Below are 24,363 nucleotides of genomic sequence, written 5' to 3'. Positions count from 1 at the left end.
TGAGTTTATCTTTCCAGTTATGTTGAAACAACCACATGTATATCCTCATAGAAAATGCATAAAATGGGAAGAATATTATTTCAGTGGCTTATGTATTTGATAGTTTGAGTAAATGTTTCCTTTATATGATAAAATTACTTCCAGTAATAATCATTATTTTCTTGATTTCTTCTTTGTTTTTAAAATAATTGATTCAGTATCAAGCATATATTTTAATTTTATTCAAAATCAGTAATATATTTTATATGTAAACTAAAACTTGCTAGTTAATAAGTAATTATACCCTGCTATTTTACCACCTTTATAAATTTGAACACAAAAGACATCAAATAATCACACAATCTTAGACTTCAAATAATTCAAATTCTGTTTTTATCTTCATAACTACTGTGATATTTGTTGATTTGAAACTACAGAAAAATGCAGTTATCACATATGCACAGACTAAACTTAGGGATATGTACTATTCCACATGGGTTGGTCACATAGAGTCCCATCAGAACAACTCTGAATCATTTTTATCATAAGTACTCTCTAAATCAAAGAGTACAGCTAAATCTTCGTATGAAGAGGTTTACTGTAGAATTAGAAGTCTCTAAATAAACTTCCATGTAAAATAATATTTTTATTAAGAGATAAATAATTAAAATGCCCTAAGTTAAAGCTTAAACAAAAATTTAAAAACTCAACAGAAATTATAGAATTTTTAAAACTTTGATCCATAAAACAATTTTCCACAAAGGCATATTTTATAGCAGATATTGTTTAACATTCACAGTGCACATTAATGAAAATACTGGCTTTTCTGACTATTCAGCTCTCTCCATAATGCACTCTCATGCTTCTTTTTAAGATTCACATCTACCACCCACAAGTGGTCCATTGGCACACGATTGCTCAAGAGAATGGATTTTTACTATGTGAAGGCTTGTCTTTCTCACACAGCCACAGAATTTGTTAGGGTAATATTAGCTGCTGTCATAAGAAGATTTAAAAATGCCTGAAGTCACAAACACACACAGTTACACATTTCTTGCTGGTGTAAATCTTAGGGGCTTTTAAATACTATTTATGTAAGGTAGAAGGGAGGGGTATTCCTGATGTTTGGGCAAGGGCTTGTGATAGTCACCAGAGGGGTCTACACACCACCATCAGGAATCGAGGCTGATGGTCACCTTGTGGTCTTCAACCTATCATTTTCAGCTGATGTTCACAGAAGTAAAGAGTAGAGGGGAGCATTATAAAATCTTTTTATAGGGTAGGCTTAAAAATGAGACATCTCTAAGCACATTTTATTGAATAAAGCTTACATAATCATATTAAATGGCAAAGGAACATGCAAATTTTCTTCTAACTCTATACCCAGGAAGAAAAGGAAGCATATATTGATGAGAACCTGGGAATCACTACCAGGCCTACTTAAACCTTTCGTATCTGATTTGGCAAGAATTAGCTGAGTCTCTGATATTTCCCTAAGTCTCAACCTTGTGTCTGTTACCCTTTAATATAATACCTTTCCATGTGCTTCCATGTCACTTGCCCTAGTTAAAATATATCATAATTGAGAGAAAGTGAGATGTTTAATAACAGGTGTCATGGATAGAATTTTATAGACATTTACTGGTTACATATCAGTAACAAATAAAATATTCTTTTATAAAACTCTTTTTCCTAATGACCCACACATACTGCCAAAATCCTTGACAGGAGCATGATTACACAACTGTTCTTACAAATCTCTCATCACATCACTCAGCATACCTGACCTCTAAAACCTAAGAATCAGGAAAAAATAAACTTCACTCTGTGTTCATATTGTCCTTCTCTGTACATACCTATATTGGAACACTTTCTCCAAACTCAATCCAGCTTCATACTCTAGAAACTTAGGGCTTTATTTTTAGGACACGTTAGTTTACCACCCATTCTGGGTTTCCCCTCTTCAAATAGCATACTAAACATTTCTTAACCTACTCCCTCAATGAATTCTTCCTTATTTCATGTACTATTTCCTCAAGATCTGTTCTATTCTAGGTTGCATTTGAGTTAACATGATAATCAGTGACAGCATGTTCTAATGCAAAGACCTGAAAATGATCAGAAGTACTGTTGTAAGGTAATGAGAAAAATTCATAAGCCATACATGAGAAAGCAATATTCAAAAATGATCTAAATGGTCACGATATTTTAATCGAGATGATTTGCGTTCTCTAGTACAATTGAAATGACCTCTCTTAAGTGTTGCAATTGTGAATAGGTTTAGGGTTTAGAAGACATGATGGTAGAGGGCAAGTGACTACTTCTTAAAACATAAAACATAATCTGTGTGATTTGGAAAGTAGGTTCCTAACCACTGATATTTTATTATTAAAATTAAAAATGAAATTGGTTTGTGTAAAAATTTTTTACTGTGAATATACTATATGTTTATATGAGGTGGGGACTAATTTCATTTCTAAAAGAAATAGTCACTACACACTTTTAGGACATAAATTTCTAAAATTTAGGACCAAAGCAAAGGAAAGAACATTCACTTTCACTTCTGGCCTCTGAAATAATGAGAAAATTTCATTTACTACCCTATTCATTTAAGTAATGAGATCATAAAATATACAGAAAAAAATCATCAGGCTCCATATCCTGAGGATGCCTTCAAGCAAAACGTCATGACAGTCATATAAGCTTTAGACTGTGGGGAACACAATGGTAGGATGAGGGAAATAAAACCAGGAGACAAAGCCAAACCTATCAAGTGATATCCATAACTCCACCTCCTTTGGAGAAGTCAGTTTTGCCCTCTAGAACTCAATGTGTTGGCTGTTAGTTGGATTTTTATTATTTTAGAGTTAAGGGTGTTGGGCCTTTCTCCTCATCCAGAAAAAGGAAACAATACTTTCATAAGTATAACTTTTTCTTTAACTTCCTCTATTAGAAATTGTTCAATATCCCTTTATAATACATATGGGGCCACATTAGTAACATGCATTTTTTACATAATTCTCAAACAGACGAAGAGAAGAAATTTAAATGTTTTCTCTTCTTCTAAAAATTAAGGGGAAAAGAATTCTATTTACACAATCCCAAAAGCAGCAAGAATGGTTCCCCAAGGATAGAGGCATAGCACTGATGATTCCTTAAAATTCACTGAGATTGCGTGAGTGAATATCTTGTTATATTTCATGTCCTGGGTTTCATCTGTATGTAGGATTATATTTTTGACTTGTTCCCATGAATAATAATGTAACCTTTTATCAAGAGTGTGTTTGTTCTAAGTAAAGCCAACACTCTGTCTGCCCCCCAACCTACTCACCCCAGGGAACAAAACTGCCATTGTCATGTGGAGCAGCCAGCAGTGTGAACACTGGAGGACTGCACCTGTTTGTTCCCTGTTATCAAATGCCAGCCTGGGGGCTACCCCTGGTAAGAGAGCTCTGACTTCTAAACCACAGAGCAACACAAACTCCCATGAAATGATCTTTTGTGTGCAAACAGAGGTTTAGCAGCATGCCTTCTTCCTGGGAGGAAAAAGAGCATGCCTCTTACCAACATGATTTCAGGATATATCCATCCTTTGAAGCTCAGTATATGAATAAGGCTATACCTAGCCCCATGTGGTCTCCAGGTTGTCGTTAACAGGGAAAAAAATGGAGGATTTATAACAAGAAAATGATATAATATGGCATGAAAACTGTTCATCTTGTAAAGAAGTAATTAGTTGAGCTGACTGAAATCATACAGAAGTTTTAAAAGTTTTGTCAAGTTTCAAAAATATAAATTAGGTTTACATGGTGCCGTGACAAACCGTTTTAAGGACCGCAGTGTCCTAATCTACAGCTCCTGAAAAAATGCCTCTTGGGATATAAGTCTAGAGAGACCCAAAGCCTGACTTCAATCTTTGATGACATATTAAGAATACAAGGGACAGGATTATTTTATTGGTCTCCCGTTATTGGGAGAAACATGTAAATCTAATAGTTTTTACTGGTTAAACAGGATACACTAATAAGCAAACAAAAAGAAAACTTCTTAGATGCATGGAACAGGTATTCACTCCAGTGCCTTCTTTCTTTATTCTGTCCTCAGTATAGTTTATGATCTCAAATCTGGGCATGTGATTTCAAAATACTGACTATTAACTGTGTCAAGTAACTCTGTGGATGAACATAAAGAAGGTGAAAAGTGCACGTGTGTGTCATGGAGAGGGTGGAGGTGGGGAGAGAAAAGAATGTGACTGCACAGTTCACTTGTAATTTACTCATTTACTCTTTTCCTCTTTCTCTTGGCAGGATATTTCAAAAGAAAGCCAAGTGTTTTAAAACATAAAACATAAATAAATAAATAAATAAAAGAAAACCAAAAGAGTTTCTTGCAAGACAGACCCTAGAGCAGTCTGAAAACATCAAATAAAACCCCTCCAGCATGTTCTCCCCATGTGATGCCTTTGTACATTCATTTCAGCCTGTGGGCACATTTCCCATGACACACAAAAGGTTCAGTGCCATGTTGATAGATATAAGCACATATGGATCACGCTTTTGCCATTCTACTGAGTCACATACAATGGTCTGTAGAATTAATTTTATTTAAAAATGAATTCTCCAACATTAAATATCATTTCAGATTATTAATAGAAAACTGGAATTACAACAGGTTGATTGTCTTGCTCCTTAGATACACATCAGTGACACACAACCTGCATGGTTATGCATAATAGTTACAAAGTAGGCACACATAAATATATGTGGGGATCTGTGCATTTATGTATACATATGTATCTACACACATGTATACCTATATTTTATAGGTAAATATATATGTGCACATATATTCTTTTTCTATTATCTCTTTATGAGTCGATTTTACTACAAGTCTCTTTAATCTTATTTGTCTTTTGCTTAGTGTCTGTGAGTGTTTTGGTTTTTTTTTATAGAAAACTGTTTCCTAACAAAAAGAGTAATGTTGTATACTTATAACTTTTAAGTCACAGAATTCAAGTAGTTGCAGCAAAATATAAATATAATTGTTCAATATTGTTTTCATGCTATATAAGCAAGAGAATCATGGTCATTATTTTGTTTATTTCAGAAAACAGCTGGTCTTATATTCAAAAATGTAAGAAACTAAGTGATTCTTAGATTTTACAGTGATTCTAAGTAATTAGAGTCTAATCTCTCAATTGCCTTACTTATGAAATTAAAGAACATGTACAAACATGAATTATGCTTAAAGACACAAGAAATGCCATGAAGATGCCTTTCCTAAGCCTTCATCTTTGGTGTAAGGATTCTAATTTTAGAAAACAGCTTTGTGCAGTTACTGAGTCTGGAAACCAAGTTGACTCTCTGCAGGTGTCTCACATATCTACTGTTTTGACAGCTCATGACTCACTTCTTTTTCACACATTGAAGGAGAACCCCAGCAGAGTGAGCTACCAAAAGCACTATCAGCACTAGCCTGCCCTTTCTTTAAAAGTTCAAGTTCCCAAGCAAAAAAAAGTGGATGCTTTAATTATTCTTAAAAAGCCCTCAGAAAATACCTATTAAATTAGATCTTAGCCATTTAAAATAAGTCCTCAAAAATTTTAATACAAGTTCAGCAAATAGGATGGAGTGAGAAATATACATTGCATTGTTTCTGCTACTTAGAATCAGGAACAAAATACCTAGGCATTTACATCTCATTCCTTCTTGTATAGTAGAGACTTAAAGGAAGCAATGATTAATGAATTTCAAATAGAGTATAAAAGTAATCTCTGTATAAAAAAAGAATCAATAAAACAGATTCTTTGCTGAATTGGTAGCTCTACCCAGCAGGGTCCTTTGAATACTGTGAGAGGAACTAAGAAATTAAGAAATGAACAACAATGAATAGGATTTTCTTGGCACCACTGGGAAGTCTTGGCTTAAACTCGGTATTTAAAACCAACTAAATTACTTTTGTTGCTCAACACATGTTATTTTTTCTCCCTAAAAGTCAGTCATTCAAAGTTATTTTTTTTTCTTCTTTTTCTTAAGTGTTAGTAGGAGAATAAAACAATTTATTGAAAGAACAGTAGATCTACCTTGATGACACTTTGCTGAATGTAAATGTTAGATTATTAGTATGGCATATTGTCATCCCTATGCCAGGAAGTATGTATGCAATGAAAAATTAAACCTGAACAGTGGTCCCTAGATATGCATGAGGAGTTGCATTTTTTATTAAGTGTTTGAACTTCAGTTCCCAAGTGCTCAGAAAGCAAAAATACAATGCCATTCCTTGTTGAATTGGAAGGGGTGATGTCATGTCCTCATTTATTCTAAAGAAGGAATCTGAGCAGTAAGAAAATGTGAGTCACATTTTGCCTCTGAACTTTTCCAGGAAAACAGGTAGCATAGGGTATTTTGTTTGCTTGCTTGTTTTTTTTTTTTTTTTTTTTTTTTTTGTTGTTGTTGTTGTTGTTCTTGTTTTTTTTTTTTGTTTTTTTTTTTTTTTTTTTTTGTGTGTGTGTGTGTGTGTTACTAGGGATTCAACCCAGGGTCTTGGGCATGCCATAGCTACCTCCCAAGCATGAAAACTTGTTGCTTTTAATTTTGAAAGAAGATCTTACTAAATTGCTGTCTGGCTGCTCAAACTTGTAATCCTTCTGCCTCAATCTCTCCAGTTGCTGGGATTACATGTGTGTAGTACACAGCAAATATTGCTAAGTAATAAAAGAAAAAAGGAAAAAAATCTTTCATCTCCGAATCAAAACCAGTGTCAGATGTATTTGGTGATTTATGTAAATTTACAAGTAAATTGAGAATATGAATCTAGCAATTTAGACTTACTAGTAATTTTTGACTCAGCTAAAATCAACACATTTTTGCCAAAAAAGAATCAATGAAACTATCTAAGACTCTGTGGTTGTTTTACATGTTTTCATGGAAGAAGTGATAATCAAACAACTATAAGTGGACATAATTAGAATTGCCTCTACTTATACAAATATTGTAGATATTTATGGATTTTTAGCTGTTTGTCTTGTATCTTAATAATTGTATACATTATTTTTTCCAAAGGATTTTTTCTAGTTTACAGGCTAATTGGCTTAGTCATTTGCAATTATAATTAAAAATATTTTTGAAAAGAAAGCCCTTTGGGGACATCATTCTGTGTTTATCTTTATATGCAATTAAGAAATATACTGTAGTTTAGAACTTCACTCTATTATTTTGAGGATTATAGTGTGCTTATTCCTTCTTTAAAAATTTAAGATTATGTGATTCAAAAAGAAATGGATTAAAATGTAAATGAGTGGAAAAATATATTACATCTCTTCTTGATTTCAATTTCAATTAAACATTAAAATTGATATGAAAATGGTCCAGAAAATACTGTTGTATTAATTATTGTTTCAATATTTCATATTTCATGATCAGCCAAATGTATTAGAAGATATTAATGCTTATAATAATACTGTAAAATACATAAAACAATGGTGTGGCTACTTCAATTACACACCAATGATCTTCAATAAAATCACAAAGGATTTTGATAACCTATACTGTGACCTCTAATGTATTTATTTTACAAAAGTGATAATTAGATTTTCTAATTTTTAAGAGGCACTTGAGCCAAGACACCAATTCTTGATTCACCCTTTTTCCCTGAGCATCAAAGGCCAGAATTTGAAGTATGATACAATTTTAATTACTAAGATTTGTCATTATGACATGTAATTTCTAAGTACATGGAATGACAATGTAATGCATAGATGTGAAGCTCAGCCACACATTCAGTATGTGAACTGATATCAATGACACGGGCTGCTTCCCTCCTTTATTTCATTCTCTCCCTACGCTGTATCAAAAATACACCTATAGGTCTGACACGTTCCATTTTTTTTTCTTTGCAAAACATAATAAAGAGTTCTCCAAATAAAACTAGAAAGCCCATATCAAATCTGATAATATTTCATAGATATTTGATGACATGAGATTACAATTGGGTCCCAGATGAGTTTGTAGTGATTTACACACATATTTATATTATTTAATTTACTTCCCATTTGTGAATAATGCAAACCCACTCACATATAAATGGGCATTCATTAAAAAAAAAAAAACTTTTCAAGGTTACCTTCCATTTTCTGGTTCTTGAATTGAATCATGTTTAGAATTTAGTTGAAAAACAATATCTTTTGTAAATTATTGTCCTCTCTGTAATTCAATTTCGAAATGAGAGGGATGAGAAAATCTCTAAGTTCCCTCTTGATATTGCATTCTACTATTCCCTCCAGCTTCACATTATTTTTCAACTTTGATTTTTAGAAGGAAGAGATTAAGACATTTATCATTCTTTAATCCAAAAATATGTATTATATATTTTTAAAGAGTATAATCTTACTTGGTTTATGGGTATGAAACATTTGTTTTAATAAATAAAATGAGAACTCAAAATAATATGACATGTGTTTACCTTTAGGACATACAAAAATTCTGGAACTAATTAGAGAGTTTCTAATCCTAAAGGAATTGTAAGCCCTTTAATAATTTTAATGTCTCTTTTATCTTCTTATAAAAAATAAGACCCCAAATATTATTTTTTCCAAAAGAAATTGATAATGAAAATTAATAAAACTTGAAGAGATACTTCTTAAAATTCTTCTTAAAATGTATGTGTTTTTAGGAGTCAAAAATTACCCATTACTGCTGCAGCTACAGAAGAAAAGAAGATCTATTTTATTTCACATAGAAGGCAGATAACTGAGCCTGTCCTTTTTCACTCAGACATTTCAAAATGGTATCTGGTTTTTTTTTTTTTTTTTTTTTTTTACTGCTGTCAAAGAAGAGACAAATTCAGGTAGTATGCTCGTCTTTATTTAAAAACTAAGGAAGTGTGTAGCTACTTTCATGATTAAAGTATAAAATAAACTGAGTATAGAATCATCTTCTCTACTATTTCTCTGTAATGGCAAATATAAGATTTTAAAGTAATTAATAAGAATAACTTTACAGAATAGAGATCTTCTCCATTCTGCCATTTTTGTTATATTAGTTCCTCTTTCTTCCACCTTATTCACATAAAAAGACTAAAATAAAATTAAAAGAATAATAGGATTTGTAGAAGATTCAACTGCTTGAGCAATAAAATGGTATTATCAAATATAATTATTTATCCATCTCTTTGTATTCCAGTGTTAATAAAGGAAAAGCTATGAAGTCAATGTCCAATTAGGACATTTTGATTTATTTTGTTCTCATACTCTGTTATTCTAGGAACAAGTCTAAATAACCCAATCAAATGTTTTTGAATATCATTAAAAATAATTTAATATTTTTATATAATCAACATCTTTTTTAGAATCATTTAATTTAATCATTTAATAAAAAAGAAACATTATACTGAAGTGGTAACACCTGGACCATATGAATTATTTCATGCATCCTCAACTCATTGGCACACAGCAGAAAATGATAAAAGTTTACACTATACGATATCTTTCCTTACCAAAATTTTTATCACATGGCAATAACAGGAAAATCTGGTATTTTACTACCTGGCTTCATAGTGTTCCCTGTGGTATGATGCTTAATATTTTAAAACCATAGTTTATGGAGTCCTTATCAGGATGAATGGAGATAGTGACTAGAAACAATTTCTGCAAAGTAAATGCTTATGAATTATGAATGCTATCATAATTAACATGTATATATGTATATGGTATATATTATATAACATAAATGTATACATATGTATATATATGTATATGTGCGTGTGTATATATATACATATACATATGTATATATATATATACATATGTATATATATATATACAAAATCTCTCCTAAATGCTATTATGTCATATAGAAACTTTCTTTATAGATTTATTGTGCTAAAAATAAAATTTTGTTAAAATTAAAGGCACAAACCCTTAAGGTATTCTGGCTACAGAAATAATGGTAAAGCCTAATAAGATCTAAAATTTACATTTGAATTCTTGTATCACAAAATACATGATTCATCCAATTGAACATTAAAATTAAAAAAATTAGAAAATTTGAGATGCTATTAAAATTACAGATTATTCCGTTTTGTGAATAGTTGGTAGAATATGCTGAGGCTGCCATTTTAAAATTTAAAATTTGAATTCCTTTATCTTACATAAAATCTTTGACTTCTATGCTATAATTTTTACAATATTCCTCAAAACCACAAAATTAAACCTTTCATTGGCATCACAGAGCAAATGAAATTAGATAAATTGAATGATCTTAGATAGGAGCAAAGGTTATATATCACTATTTTTCTTTATTTTTGCCTGTAAATCTTCTTCAGAATTTTTATAATTTTTTATAATACAATAACCCAAACAGTTTGATTTGATTTATAGTAAAATAAGAGCTGGAATATATAAAATATAGTGTATAGAGGAATTACAAATATTAAGGGGAAGAAAGGGAAGATATTATGAAAGTTGGAGTAACAGAAAAGTATTGTGTTGAACTTCCAGTGATATTTTGTAATAATCCTTAGACCCAGGTGATGTGTATTATTAAGAGAGGAAAGTTTAAGGGAAATGCCTATTGAAACTGATTTTTTCTACCTTTGAACTATATTCCCATCTCTTTTGCCAACAGGATTAATAAACTAGCTAAATTCAGGGGAACACAATGTTTAAAATTTTCTGGATGGTAACATTTATTATAGCCAAAGGTATTGGGCCATAAAAATTCTCAATTATCTGTTCCTTGACAGATATACATAAATGGGAAATTCCATCTCCATAATTAAAAATTGATAGTCTTTATTGCATCCTGTTTCATTAATTTCTAAGTTGTATAGTTTTTAATTGTAATTGTGGTAATTATGCTAAAGATTTTAGGAAAACCATAAGAGGGTTTTTGAACCTCTGATCTCTTGAAATATTACTATATTGCATCACTTCTAAAATACATACTTTTTCACATTACTGTCTTTAAAATACTAATTCATCTTATAATCTTTTACATTTATGTTGGGGTTTTTACTTTTTAGTGTGACCTACAAATGACAATAAAATATTGTTTCTTACAGCTGTTGCTGACTTAGATCTGAAGAAAAAAGATGGATAGCTATTTGAGGAAACATTTTCTAGAAGGGCTTCTTTTATATTACCTTGTTTGTAATTAAGTAAATATTATGTTATGAAAAACATGAACCAAGAAATCCTAAAGACATGGAGAATATGCCAGAAATATCTTTTAACAGATTGTTCAAATAATTTCTTTGTTATAACAATAATTATAATCTCCTAGGGCTTCTTGAATGACACTATATGACAAATAGACTTTGGGACTTATTTCTAACTAGATATTCATACTTTAGAAACTGAAAATAAAAGTAAAATTCTTATTTTTAGAGAGATACTTCTGGCCAAAAAACACCCAACTCATAACAACTAGCAGCTTAAGTCACATTCAGAATCAATGCATGCCACCCAGAGCCCTGCAATATAAAATATGGTTAGAACTAAATCATAAATGATACATTGTTTTATTTTATAATTTGATGATATAAGCTTAACAGGCTTCAAAAATTTTAAAATAGTAACCATTCTATTATTTGTACAAAAAGCATACCACTTAATACTCCATATGGATTTAGAATCCAATATTCATAATTATTATTATACTCATGTGAAGATGAGAAAACTGAGGCTTAGAAAGTTGCCTCAGATCAGGATTTGATCCAGAGCCAGTACTCTGACTCTTATGTTGTTCTGCTTCTAACACCTTCCCTACTGCCTTGGGTTCAGTAAACCATGCTGTCCCTGTAGTATGAACCTATCTAGTACTATGGGTATTAGCCACCACACATGGCTATTTAAATTAGTTAAAATTACACAGAATTAAAACCCTATTTCCTCAGTCAGACCAACTTCATCTCAGTTGCCACATTTGGCTATTGGCTATTCTACTGTGTAGTAAGTGAAAATGTCCATCATCACAGAAAGTTCCACTAGACAGTGCTGGTGTAGAACTAAAAGAGATGAAAATGGAGGTTCCTAGCCCCCAGACATGCATGACTATGTAAATACTCATAACAATTGGGGAAGATATTTTCACAATGCTTTCACATTGCATCTGAAGAGTAAATATTTGTCAGAAATGTAATATTTGCTGAGAGAAGACAGGAATGTAGAGATAATTTAGAATAGCTCATATCTCAGCACAATGTCTTGAATATACAAGTAGAACAAAACAAAGCTAAGAAACATTTGAATTGACATCACTTTCCAAAAGAGTCTTAAACCTTTACTAGTAACATTAAGTCAACTAAAAAATGTTTGAGAGTAATGGCTAACAGTTTAGTAACCTTGATTTTTAAGAAGCCATACTTGGATAGCAATGGTTATAGAACGAGTTCATAAATCTGTTATTTTTTAAGTAAATCTAGTATTTATAATAGTATTGTTTTATGTGTTAGCTTGTATTTTACTATCAATTTACCATCTGTCATATTTTCAAATATTTCACAAATATCACAATTTAAAAACATGATTTTCAAAATACAACTTAATACCCTGCACTTAAGTTTGGATTGTTTACATTTGGAACCAATTTAATTTGTAACCAATTTTACTCACTATGGTATTGCAAGTAGAAATTGTTTTAAACATTTCTTGGGAATGACACAATGGAAATAAATGGAAAACAGGTCTAGATTTTAGCACAAGAACTATCTTCTTAGCCACAAGACCTTAGGCCAGGTTTCCTTAGATGTAAAATTACAACAAAGATATTTGCAAGGTCAGCACTACACGGCTATTTATAAAGAAAAGGAATCTGAAAGCATTTTTTAAAGTATAAAATTCATAACAACATGAGATGTTATATTTAATTTAGCCTTTGATAAATAATTGGAAGAGAACAAAAAGTAGTCTCATTTCTGAAGTCTGACTAACCAGGGGCTTTTTTCCCTCTAACTAAAGTAGAAGATATTTATCGATTTAGCAATAGAGACCTGGCAACAATTCCAGGCAGTCTTCATTCTGTCTAAAATACAGATTCAGGGGCTGGGGATGTGGCTCAAGTGGCATGCATGCGGCCCGGGTTCGATCCTCAACACCACATACAAACAAAGATGTTGTGTCTGCCGAAAACTAAAAAATAAAAAAATATTAAAAATTCTCTCTCTCTCTCTCCCTCTCTTGCTCTCTCTTTAAAAAAAAATAAAAAATAAAATACAGATTCAATTTTTATATTTTATATTTAAATATTATTCATACTGTTTCATTCTTCTTTCATCAAATCAGAATGTGCAAGGATCTAATGATTCTGGTCCCAACATTGCTATTCCTCCCTTGGTGACTTTTACTGGATGCTAGAAATTTTTCAGTTCTAATTTATAGTTCAGTGTCTTCAAGTCAGAAAATCCTAATGCCTTGGGATGAGGATGAACACACAGAATTTTGATATATTTACTGATTTCCTCAGAGAGAAATTGCAGAGCCATAGTGATAAACAGTGATAACTAATAATTTTCTTATATTGCAATCGGAATCCTGAGATGCAAAGGTTCTCCTCCATTTTCTAAGAACTATAAGCTAATAAGCAGGCTTTCTCAATAAATGGACTGTGATAAGGGAGTGGGCTGACCTTAAAATTTTTGTTTCCTCAGACTATATATTCTTCTTCTCTTAGGAAAAGGAACATGTAGCTCTTACTATATCCTGGGAACATGAAATAATAATCACAAGGTTTATAATAATCACAAAGATCCCAAGTAAGGAATTGTCTTAAGAGACTCCCATAACATTAAGCTTCCATCATTTATTTTTTTTTCCCCTGCGGACTACTATAGAGGTTGAATGGAATATCCTTCTGAGAGTCAGGCTCTTCAGAATCCCTGGGTGGGACAGAGGTCAAGGGGGATGAGTAGTACAGCCTGAGTAGAAGACCTTAGTTATCACAACTGAAAATGAAAATTGATCTCAAAGTAGAGGATGAATTTGCTCTTTGGAACCCACCCCCCATGCCCCCAACCCAAGGCTTATTTCTCCATGTAGTCTCTTTTCTACAGTAGATAGAGAAATTCTCATCCTTCCTTCATTCAGTTCCATACATTACTCATCAGTTCCATGAAGCTGAGAAGTGCCAGAAAAACTTGCTGAGATGGCCATGATAACTCTTTAATCGCATAATTGTAAAATTTCCTCTTTAACAAAAATATGTTTCTGCCTTATCTACAGACACAAATACACCATCCTGATTTTTCTTTTGCTAACCAATATATACTGTCTCACATGACAAGTCAACAGTATTAAAAAAAAAAAAAAAAGAAACACTAATTAAAATATGATTTCTGGAAATTATGTACCCAATCTAAAAACTAACTTCTAAATAAAAAAGTACCACTCTTTTCAACGATTTTGTGTGATCATATAATATTCACTATAAATTGGTTTTCATCAAATCATTTTCCAAGTAATCTCTCCTTAAGCTTGGAGAATTCTTGGGATTTTTTTTCCTCAAATATCACAACATGCCAAGTAGTTCTTCTAATGCAAATAGAATGTCAAACATTCTATTTAACAACAATCCCTGAACTAACCTGGCTGAACCCATTCAAACAGTACTAAGACCTTTTACAAAGCCGTTGAAGAATGTTTAGCAACTTCAGCATCAGAAAAAAGAACTCAGAATGAATGAATCTTTTGTCTAGGTCAAGACAATGTCAGGGGCAATGAAGAGTGAAAGTAATGACAGAGATTTGAAATGAAGGGCTGGGGCAAGGAGGGAGGAGAGGAGGGCTATGAGGTAGTCAAGGCAGCACAGTAGAGAAGACCAGCCTCAGGCTTCTCACTGCCAGAGAAGCAGATCTTATATAGAAAGTAATTTCAAAATAGCATTAGAAGAGGCAGTAAAAATTGGAGCATCTTTTTGTCTAAACAAGTCACATCTAAAAACTCCAATGAAGCAATAGGGAGTATATTTGAATATGTAGAAACAAGCACGATAGTTTCATCCAAGTGTTGACACAAAGGAAAGCTAAAAAACAAAATAGACACAATGAGAGAGAACTAAGATTTCTGAGCATCATCTATGTGACAGGTGCTGTAGGTGACAGTTCCCTACTTCATTTCTCTACTGCCTGTTACAACACTGCAACAGAATTTTTCTTCAGAAATTTCAAGATAAAATAAATCTTGAGCATCAGAGTTACCCAGACTGTAAGTGACAGACCACACGTTTAGACAGAAAATTTTCTAAATTTTCTGATACCATATCCTTGTTGTTTGACATACAATCAATTGCAGGTGCCTTGTCCATTTTGATATTAGATTACTTATTTGACCATTACAGAATGATGTCAAGGAAGTTTGATGACCTTATATATTAAAAGGTGCTGAATTATTTAAATGACTATTCTAATCATGCATATTTGAAGGCAGGCAGTCATGTGTAGTATTCAGATGTTATATCTTTCAAAGTTTATAACATTCAGATGTTGTATCTCCTAGACATGAGAAATTTATTTTTTTATTTTAGTTTTTGTCTACCTGATTCCAGCAAGCTTAATATATCATTTATATTATTATTCAGGGCTCCCCCAAATAACTTCAACTATTTACTTTTTGTTTAAAATTTGCATTTGTCCACATCTTAAACAATGATATACTTGAGATGATCCAGTACACATGAACCCAACTGGAATTTCCCAAAACATTAAACAAATACAAAAATACATGAATGTGTTGATCTAAAATTATGTAGAATATTTAGCTAATTTTTGGAAGGTGCAAAAAAATTGTTTATCATCCTAAATTTTACATACTCAAAAGAGACATTCTCATAATTTATAAAGGTAAAACTTGGTATGATAAATATACCTATACATGTATTAAATTTATACCTAGGTTATTATAAATGGGATACTAAGAAATAGATAAGAATTTAGGTAACTCAAAAATTCTTCCATATATAAAATATAACATACATGAATTTAAATGATATTATTTAGCATTAGTAATAGATGAAGTAATTTTAAAAATTATAGGAGAGAGAAAATAGTGGCTTTTATGTCCTATAAAATGAATCTCCTTGTAGAGTTTGGCCAGACTGAAGACTAAATGAGTAGAAGTTTATAGACTTAAGGTGGAAATTTAATATAAAGCATTGATTTAGATTTTAAGTTGGAATGTTTGATTAAGAAGGACCTGATAAAATAATCAGAAGACATCATCCTTGGGAGTGACTAATTAGAACCACACCTACTTGCAAGGGAACTTCATAGAGGCCTTATGTGTTCCTCTCTAGTTCTGGACTAGTAGAACTACAGTAGGAACACTCCTAGTAGCCTAAAGGTGGAGATGGTTATGTCCCTAGGGGACACACTGACAAACATGTACCTTCCCTCTGGGGACACCTAGCATTAATGGAAACCTAGAAAATGGCAGGACAAGTTCCTTATTCTCTTTTAGAACAGTGGTCTATTTTTATTCTAGAAACCTACCTTTTCTCCACTCTACCTCACCTCACCTCACCTGTAATGGACCAGGGGAAGGTCAGTGGCAGCAGCAAAACAAGTTGTTATTTTGTTTTGTTTCACCAGAAAAAAAAAAAAAAAAAAAAAAAAAAATTAGAGTATCCTTGTAAAGTAAATGTAAAAGCATATCTAAATAAGATAGTTTATAATGTCTTTAGTACATAGAATAGCACTTGGAGAACATCAAGCTCATTAATAGTAATGTTAAACAGGGGAGTTAATTTACATATGTCTAAAGAGCATTCAACCATTAACCACTGTAAATGGCAGCCCTCTCCTTAACTGCACATCTACTTTCCACAAAGATAAGAGAGAGTATGCAGGAAACAAGTATGCTCTTCTAAAGGCATTCTGTTCTAATGCCAACAGATCAAAACAATTTTAGGAGAAATACAAACTATAACCACACACATACATACACACGCAAAACTCAAATCCTGATCCCAAAATTATTTGTTACAATACTCTACCTACTTCTCATCTTCACAGCTACTACTTGTTATTTATCTTGCTGCGAGTGTTTAAAAATAAAATCATTCAGCTTGAATGATTATTGTCTGTGTAATGGTTTATTAGTACACTAAATTGATATTGGGCAAAATGATGATACAAATGTATATTATAGCATCTCCAACACCTCTTAAGTCATTTTATACATGTTTCCTTCCAGGTTCTCAATGTGCTATTCTTCTGACACCAATCTAGGGTATATTTCTTGCCATTCAAATAAAAGCATGCCTATTCCACTCCTTTCTCTCTACAAAATGAAAAATAAATGAAAATTATTTGTATCCAGTAAGTGTAAAGAGGTTGACTAGATATTGTTCTACCATTTTGGTAACATACTTTAATTAGAATAATGTTTCTCACTCAAATGTTAGTGATCAGAATTTCTAGATGGATATTTAAACACCCATTACTGGGTCCTATTCCCAGACCTATCATTCAGTAGATTCCATGCAAAGGCCAAGAATTTGCATTTCTAACAAGTTCCCAGATGATGCTCTTTCTTTAAGAATGAGCTAAAACATTTAATACACTGTGGTACATTAGTTCAGTCAGATATCTTAATAATAAGCAGAGTTTTTACTTAGTGTGCAATTAGGTCAAGTCCATTAGTCCTAAACTTATATGACATAAAAAAATTCAAATAATTTTTTGAAATATTCTAAGAAAAAATTACTGATAGCATTTAGTGAGCTACGAATAAGAGAAATAGAAATTGAATAAATTAGCTATGTTTTCCAAAATAAGGTGATTGTGCAAACAATGAAAGAATAGTTGAACTAGATATAATGGCTTGGGTATTCCTGAGCTCTGACAAAACTGAGAGCTGTGGTGTTATTGCACAGATTTGATGATATGGTCTACTGTTCGTCTGCGACCACCCAAAAACATTCTTAAACCTGCTTCATATCTGGGTTTTCAGTCACTGAGCATTTCCTTAGAGTGCACTTCTGTTCTGCTGAGATATGGTACTATGGTATCTTTCAAACTGCACTTACAAAATCTGTAAATAAAAGCAAGGGAATCACAGGGCATCATTACGCAAAAAAAAAAATGAATAAATAGTCTATGTTTAAATGCTCTGCAGTGTAACTCTTTCTAACACATACTACAGTAACCACATTACACTGATAACGAAAGTACATTTGCTATTTCTGATGTTTTTCTTACCTGTCAAGTTCTTTAATCCAAGTTCTTGTAGTCCAAAGTTTCCATCTTTTCTGTAGTTTAGAAATATTGCCAAGGCATACCGATCTTCATAAAGTTTTGTTCCACGGATGATGCGTAAATTCTCCAGAGGCAGGTAACGAAACTGGTTAAGAGCCACTAACACATAGCCTGTGACTTCTCGAATAGACTGAAAAGACACAAACAATAGTCTCTGTTAGAAATTAAAGTTAACTTGTCAATGTGTCTGTGCAGTCATTTAGATAAAAAATAAATAACTTCATTCTAATTTTCAGTTTTTAATTTAATATACAAATTTCCATATCACATTCTTATTCTATTCCATTTTCATTTTCATAATGAAATACAAGATCATAAAGGCTTGGGATCTCATTTGAAGGATAAGTGGTATTTCTTTCAAAAAGTTATGTATCAGATTATAATAAGATAATGGATTTTGTTTTATGAGACATTCCTCATACTTGAGATTTGAAAAGAATTAAAGGAATAAAGGTCTCATCTATTGACAAACTACAATGAGGTAAGGACACATTACCATCAATCAAACTTTACATAGATAAGCAAATTGGTAAGCTTATCACAAGTAAATGAAGCTGCATTAGTTTGTATTTGGGGATAAATTCACAATGGCTATATTGGTGTTTAGTACTTTATTTATCATAGAACATTAGCCCTGCACATCTCTAGGGAACATATTTATAAAGAACATGTATTAAAAACTGATTGTTACCTCTAAATTCATTACAATAACAATATTTATTTTTACTATCTACTATTTAAATTTAATTGTCTATGAGTTAATTATTTAAAGGGTTGTGAAACATTTTAGAGCAAAACATAACAACTAAAAGCTTTGAGTTTCATCTTAAGTTATAGTTTTCAGTAAAATGATCAAGATCATCATAACAACTATGTACATAAGTTAAACATTCTTTTAAAATAAAAATAATATGAGTATTAAAGTACTTTTTACTATTTAATACCAACCACATTATTTTAAACCTTTTTGATTCAGATGTCCCAGTGTCCAGTCTTTTCTTTTTCTTTCTTTTTTTTTTCTCTATCTCTTCTCATTCCCTTGGTGATCTTACCCAGTTTCAAGTTTGATGCTGTCCCAGCATTTATCACTACACTGTACCCTAAACTGAAGACTTATATATCCAATTGTCTAGTAAATATTCTTATTTGGATGTTGAAGAGACTTTTCAGATACACTTATCAAAAGCTAAACTCCTATCTTCCCTCTTCATTCCTATAGTAGACTTGCTCAGCTTACTGGAAGTCAATCCATCCTTTCTGATTTTTAGGCCATAACATTCACCTTCTGTGACTCTCTTTTATAAAGCAAATGTGATCCATCCTATTTGTTTCACATTCAAAAAGATTGGGAACCACTCTCTCATCCACAGTTACCACCTGACCCACTACTGTTCCTTATCAAGATTATTGCAAATAGTTCTACCTGTGTCTACTCTTTTCCTTTTAAGGTGTATTTTCAGTCAAAGCTAGAAAGGATCCTCTTAAAATATGAATCAAATCATGACACTTCAATGTATTCCTTGAGCAGTCTGGCCCTTCTCTGACTAAACCCTTCACCACCAGTCTACTGGGTCAATAAAAACACTTATATGGAGTCTGCACTCCCTTCTCCCTAATCATACTTCAAACATCCTGATTCTTCAAGCTTTTAGCCAAGGCCTTTGAGATAATCTTCCCCCTCCTGGCTCCCCAGTAGTAAGCAGTCTGTGCCACCTAGGTGCACAAATCTAAGAAGAAAGGGTGGTCTTTATACATGTCTAAAGATAGAGAATTCAGATGGTGGCTATGTGGGAATTCCTATTCACTTGCAAAAAAGACCTCCTGCAGTGTGGAACAAAACTGGATTGAAAAGAAGCTGCAGTTGGAGGCCCATTTCTAGCCAGACCACTGCATTCCTAAGGAGTCAAAAATCCTAATGTTGTGCCTGGGCTACATTGGTCAAAAATCCTAATTGTTGTGCCTGGGTATAAATTTATACCTGCCAAAGTGGGATGATAAAACACTTAATTTAATAATCACTTATAACAAAAAATAAAACATAAAATATATTGGACTCCATTTATACTTTACAGCTAGCCTCCCAATCTGCCAATAATCACCTAGAAGCATGAATCTTAATGAAGCAAAATGGAAATGAAGAGGCAAGGAATGTCTGAAATTCCTAAAATCTGGCATCAGATGAAAACTTTTGAGTCACTATGGATATTCTTGAGACAGTGTCTTAGAGTAAAAAGCTGAATACTGAAGGCAAAATAAAAGGGTAGAAACTCAGCTGCAGAATGCATTGCTTGGAGGCCACTATCTGCTTGAAATTGCATGTGCCCAGAGAGCACCACACCACTATAGCTCCTCCTTCAATCACTGTTCCATTGAATTTTTACCTCTTCTAGTTCTTAGAAGAGGGATCAAAATATGTTGTGACATCATATGGTCTCAAAAGTAAAATTCATTCATTTATTATAAAATAACTTATCTTTTAACCTGTACACAATAATTATCTAGTCACTAAGGTACATGTTGGTAAATGAGGTTATATCAACAATCTTCTACCTAGAATAAGTAGAAATATCCATCATTCCTGCTCATATTTCTCCAACCCCATTTAAGAAGTGACTCTTCTTATCAAAAACTGTAAAAACCCATTCATATATTCCAGGATGGAGGAAGATGTTTTAGAAGAAAGAATTCAGGTCAAGAGCACTCAAGCAAGAAAAGGTTAATGAGCAATGTTATTAGCAATTGTGCAGCATTTATCAGAGGGAGAAATCTTTCTAGATAATAATTGATAAAGATGCTCCACTTGATAAGGCTTTTGTACCACACATTAGGCAAAGCTGCAAATAACCTATAAATATAAAGAACTCTGGCAATATAGTATGTAAAATCCAAGAACAATACTGAACACAGAGGAGGATCAATTAATACAGAAGAGGAAGTTCCAAGTACCCTTAGCTACAAGAAAAAAATAAACTACAACTAAGAATAACTTTGCTTTCACATATTAACACATTTATATTTGATTTAATTGTTTTATAAAATGTATACACTTCTCATTTCAGCATTAAATTATAATTAGAAACACTTTTGTTACCTTTATTGAGTCACATGAGAAGCAATACCTACTCCTTTGTAGAGATCGGTACTGAAGAGATTGGTTGTTACAGCTGATGTTTGTATCTCTTTCATTATCTGTTCTCTTTATTACTCTCTGGTATTGCAAAATGGCATGTATTGCTTAAATGTTAGCTCAACAAATATCCTCATTATATGTACACTGGATATCATTCCATGTTACTGCATTCATGAAAGCCATTTTGAACAAAGCCACCAGTACGAAGACCCATGTAAATTACTGGATCATTATGATGGTGAATAAGTGAATCACTTTATCTCTGACCTCCCTATTGCCTACACACAGAAATAATGTAAATAAAAGGAAACAAAAGATGATTACAAATCTCTCAACCCCAGATTTGTTGCTCGAATCTCTTACATCTAGGGGATCTCATGGAAACAAAAGATTTTTAAAGAGTTACAGCAGATAAATATAAATTTCTAATATCTAAAGGCTCTGCTTTCTCTTTTCTAGTATCCATAGTCACACTTTTTCCCCATGAACAAATATGTTGAAATAGCTCAAAAGGAAACTCTGCTGCAGAATGTGAGTTGCAATGTTCACTGACCACAAATAAAATGATAGAAAACAGTGATGGCAGGATCACTTAAATGCTGAAAGAGAGTCAATAACATGGGTTTAGCTAATATTGGCAGATCTGGGTAAGAACTTGAGCAATATCTAAGAGTGTAAATTAAGTGTTACAATATTTGATAAGGCCACGCAATCATGTCAAATACTCATTGTTACTCTCCTTTCAGCTATTGGAAAGAATCTCTATAACACTGTTTTTACCATCTCACAAATTTTATGAAAATGATAACTTTAAAAGAATAGACTTACCAAGGGTAAATAATGGTAAGGAACATGGGCTTCTCTTCCAGACAAAGCTATTCTCAAAACCTACCCTCTGAACTTATTAGTTTTGTGGACTTGATCAAGTTGTTTAACCTTAATGGTCCTCAATGTGTTCCATGTTTGAAAATGAGATACTACTAATATGTCTATAATAAAGCTGTACTAAGGATTGAACAATATAAAATAGAGTCTATCAAATAGTAATGTTTAATAGATGCTAGTCATTACCAATATTATTTCTAATAATAGTCAGGTAGATGAACTATCTAGGAAGAGCTCAGTGAAAATAAAATAACTACATAAGAAGCACTGCTATTAATCTCTCTGTTATGTAATGTTCAGAATGTTTATATCATATCTCTGCAATTTGTACTTTATTCCTGAACTTCAGGAATGACTCTTTATACTCTTTTGTGCCCATGTTATAGCTCTTAGTATAGACTTTGGCATTGAACGGATATTCAATAATGGCTGTTGAATGGAGTAGAACTGAAAAATGGAAAGCAATGCTCAAGGTCTTTGTAGATTTTGTTTTTCACAGAAAATGATTTTATGAACTTGCTACTAATAAAAAACTTTGCTTGAACAATATTATCATGATTTATGCCCAGGGACTGCAGTAGTAAATACAAATATTTGGAATATCTAGGCAAAGAGAAAACATTGACTTTGGTTCCTGCTTACTAACAGGTTAGTCCAGAAACTCTACCTATTTTAACAACCACATCTTCCTCTTCATGGGTTAAGCTTCTGCTCAATGAAACTGATTGATTCCTGTTGTCAGTGTTTGCTCCTACAGATACTTTGTTCAGGAAGTGAACACAACTGAAGATTATTAAAATCTTAAATGCTGAGAACTCTTCTAACTTAAGAGACAATTTCTTTTTCTTATAGTATCTGATAATGGAAATAAAGAAGTATGGGAAAGTGAAAGAAAAATTATCTTCCCATTCCGTATTAGCAATAATCCCAGAAAGAAAAAAGAACACAAGAATTTTTTTCTAGGTGTAAATAAATTTAATAATTATTTCTCCCAGTTATAATATTTTAGGAAAACTGTGAAATCTACAGTTATAAACTTTCTGAGATTTTCAAAGGTTGTCATTAAAAGATCAGATGAGATTGTACTGGTTCCCTAAATTATCTTTGTACCTACAGATTATTTCTGAAAAGTCCAATTCTATTATTTCTAAATTTGTATTTCATTTAACAACAGTTTAAACAACTAGTAATATTATTTTATTTGCTTTAACTGCCTTATTCTTTTCATTGTTGTTAGTGGTTTTCACTAAACTAGTCATTAGTGGAAATGGATAATAGCTCTGCTAACATTCCTTTATCTATCTTAAGATTTAAGTGATTGTGATAGCATACAAATTTTGAATATTTAATTAGCATTTAGGTAGAATTTTACAAAAATTAAAATCAATTATATATTGTATATGTGTAAAACTGATTCCTAGATTTTTTTCCTACTCCAATTATGTAGCAAATCCAGGTTTTAAGTTATCTTTCTTTGTTATAAACATCTCTTTGAAAATATAACTATTTTCTATTGTTAAAACCTTCTGCAATGAGTCCAAATAGTTCTGAATTCTAAATTGTTACTCTTTTGTCTTATGTACTCATACCCAATTAGTATCACCCACAAATTGTACTAATACATTCCATCAGTGGGGACATCCACCGACATAAGAGTGATTGTTTTAGACAGTAGACCTCAGATTAAATAAATACATAATATCACAGAGAGAAGTAAGAAACAGAGAACTATGGTGGCAGTGAGGGGAATAAATTGGGGTGTGGGCAGAAAGTCCCTCTGCTAGTAATGACAACAGAATTTATGTGTTGTCTGAGGGTGACAAATGCTGTAGTGAATTGCAGTCTCTGTATCAGTAAGGTTTTCCATTACGTTTCCCTAGACAATTAATTTCTGTCCCTGCCCCTCCTGGCACAGCTGGGAATAACTAAAGCAGAGAATGTTCTTAACTATGACATAATATTAAAAAGTTTACCAAAAAAATAAAATAAAATAATAAGCTTATAACAAATATCACATTTTCCTGCTCTTGTAGAGATAGTACATTTTGCTTTGCATTCTGATTTCCATTTGTTCACTGTTTAAAACTCTGTTTATACCACCCTAGCAAGCAGGACTCAAAGTC

The 24,363-nt window shown here is 32.1% G+C and overlaps 1 protein-coding gene across 1 annotated transcript in view; it reads right to left on the bottom strand.

The window, feature by feature from the left end:
* Erbb4 (erb-b2 receptor tyrosine kinase 4) overlaps positions 1–24,363 on the bottom strand; it is a 681,070-nt gene that overhangs the window by 460,798 nt on the left and 195,909 nt on the right. Inside the window, exon 3 of the mRNA XM_076866449.2 lies at positions 18,169–18,355. Coding sequence (XP_076722564.1) covers positions 18,169–18,355 — 187 coding nt within the window. The remainder of the gene's footprint in view (positions 1–18,168; positions 18,356–24,363) is intronic.

Source organism: Callospermophilus lateralis, chromosome 9, assembly GCF_048772815.1.
Source record: "Callospermophilus lateralis isolate mCalLat2 chromosome 9, mCalLat2.hap1, whole genome shotgun sequence".
In the NCBI taxonomy this organism is placed as follows: domain Eukaryota; kingdom Metazoa; phylum Chordata; class Mammalia; order Rodentia; family Sciuridae; genus Callospermophilus; species Callospermophilus lateralis.
The sequence above is the reverse complement of the archived record's forward strand: the minus strand, read 5'-3'. Positions and strand labels throughout refer to the sequence as shown.